At 31.7% G+C, this 2,025-nt stretch overlaps 1 protein-coding gene across 8 annotated transcripts in view; it reads right to left on the bottom strand.

The window, feature by feature from the left end:
- The window catches only part of LOC111711901 (ammonium transporter Rh type B), a 9,644-nt gene continuing 7,619 nt past the window's right edge, over positions 1–2,025 (bottom strand). For 4 of the 8 annotated variants that reach the window (XM_023486378.1, XM_023486379.1, XM_023486382.1 and 1 more), the window contains one exon: positions 1–234. In XM_023486378.1, coding sequence (XP_023342146.1) covers positions 162–234 — 73 coding nt within the window. In that variant the 3' untranslated portion in view covers positions 1–161. The remainder of the gene's footprint in view (positions 235–2,025) is intronic. The other 4 variants (XM_023486380.1, XM_023486381.1, XM_023486383.1 and 1 more) reach the window with 1 other exon arrangement.

Genomic DNA, 2,025 nt, shown 5'->3' with positions numbered 1-2,025 from the left:
TTTTATCGCTAAAACATGTTTATATTTATTCATTTATTAAAATTTACAATAAAAAATCAGTTTATGGATTGCTTCAAAATTGATTAAACTATATGTACTAATCTACAGATAATATACTAAAGGTCGTCGTTGTATTCCAGATCGTTCTAGTTTGATATTAATTAGGCTTGATATCCATCATATCCTAGATTATAGTATTCAGCTGTACTCCCAGGGGGTTCAATGTCAAGAGCACTAAACACATAGATTGATAAAAATACAGATAGAACACTAGATGTCGTCTTTTCAAGATTTAGGAGGTTTTCCGTTTACAATAACCCTGAGGCAGAGGCCCAAAGGAGTTACACGCATGCAGCATTGAAATACAACACAGAGAGAGAGCATGCATCGTGTAACTCCTTTGGGCTGCTACATCAGGGTTATTGTGAACCCCTAAATCTTGAAAAGACGACATCTTCATTATCTTCAATTCTTTATTTCTTATGATTCTATTCGCGGATTTTAGAGATTGCAAGCACACATTACGCAGAAAAGACAAAAGAGAAAATTGATATCTTAGTTTTTTTCATTTTTACACTAGAGTAGCATTTTTACACTAGAGTAGCATTTTTACTCTATAGTAGCATTTTTACACTAGAGTAGCATTTTTACACTAGAGTAGTATTTTTACTCTATAGTAGCATTTTTACACTAGAGTAGCATTTTTACACTAGAGTAGCATTTTTACACTAGAGTAGCATTTTTACACTAGAGTAGCATTCTTACACTAGAGTAGAATTTTTACACAAGAGTAGCATTTTTACACTAGAGTAGTATTTTTACTCTAAAGCAGCATTTTTACACTAGAGTAGCATTTTTACACTAGAGTAGCATTTTTACACTAGAGTAGCATTTTTACACTAGAGTAGAATTTTTACACTAGGGTAGCAGTTTTACACTAGAGTAGTGTTTTTACTCTATAGTAGCATTTTTACACTAGAGTAGCATTTTTAAATAGAGTAGCATTTTTACACTTGAAAAGCATTTTTACACTAGAGTAGCATTTTTACACTAGAGTAGCATTATTACACTAAAGTAGCATTTTTACACTAGAGTAGCATTTTTACACTAGAGTAAATTTTTACATTAGAGTAGCATTTTTACAACAGAGTAGCATTTTTACAATTGAGTAGCATTTTTACAATTGAGTGGCATGCATTTTAAGTGCGTCTTACATTGCATGCACACAAAACACATAGATATATGTAAAAGGACGCAAATTTCTTGGGGGTTTAAAAATATTTTGACCAAGTGTTACATTTTTTTTTCATTAAACCTTTAAGTGTTACATTGCATGTAAATTTTAGTTTTGCATTTAAACCAAGTTTTACGCATTTTGCCTTGTTCGCCTTTGATAATTTTGTTCCTTTAAATATTGTATTTTGCAAAGCCTAATCTAAATAATATGAGAGAATATATGCCTGAAATAATTGTTACCGATAAAAAAATATTCCTCTTTTGGGTATAGATGTAAAATGGGTTATGTTTATTTTTGAAAAATGCAATATTAAGTGGAATACAAATACAATACAAGGATAAAACATACAACAGACAATTTTGTAATTTTTGTCCATACAGAATACATTTAAAGTTTTTATTAAGCAAATCTATAAATTTAATTCTATTAAAATATTTTTTTTTTCACAGAGGTTCATTGTGTGCTCATTCTTTCTTAGACATTTTCCCCATCCGAATGATTTAAAAACTTTTTTATCTAAAAACTCCTTCTAAAATATAAGCTAAACCTCGGCTACTACTGGAGCTAATAAGCTAAACCTCGGCTACTCCTGGAGCTAATAAGCTAAACCTCAGCTACTACTGGAGCTAATAAGCTAAACCTCGGCTACTCCTGGAGCTAATAAGTTAATCCTCGGCTACTCCTGGAGCTAATAAGCTAAACCTCAGCTACTCCTGGAGCTAATAAGCTAAACCTCAGCTACTCCTGGAGCTAATAAGCTAAACCTCAGCTACTCCTGGAGCTAATAA

The sequence above is a fragment of the Eurytemora carolleeae genome, unplaced genomic scaffold, assembly GCF_000591075.1.
Source record: "Eurytemora carolleeae unplaced genomic scaffold, Eaff_2.0 scaffold1218, whole genome shotgun sequence".
NCBI classification, from domain to species: Eukaryota; Metazoa; Arthropoda; class Copepoda; order Calanoida; family Temoridae; genus Eurytemora; species Eurytemora carolleeae.
This window is presented reverse-complemented; position numbering and strand designations above follow the sequence as displayed.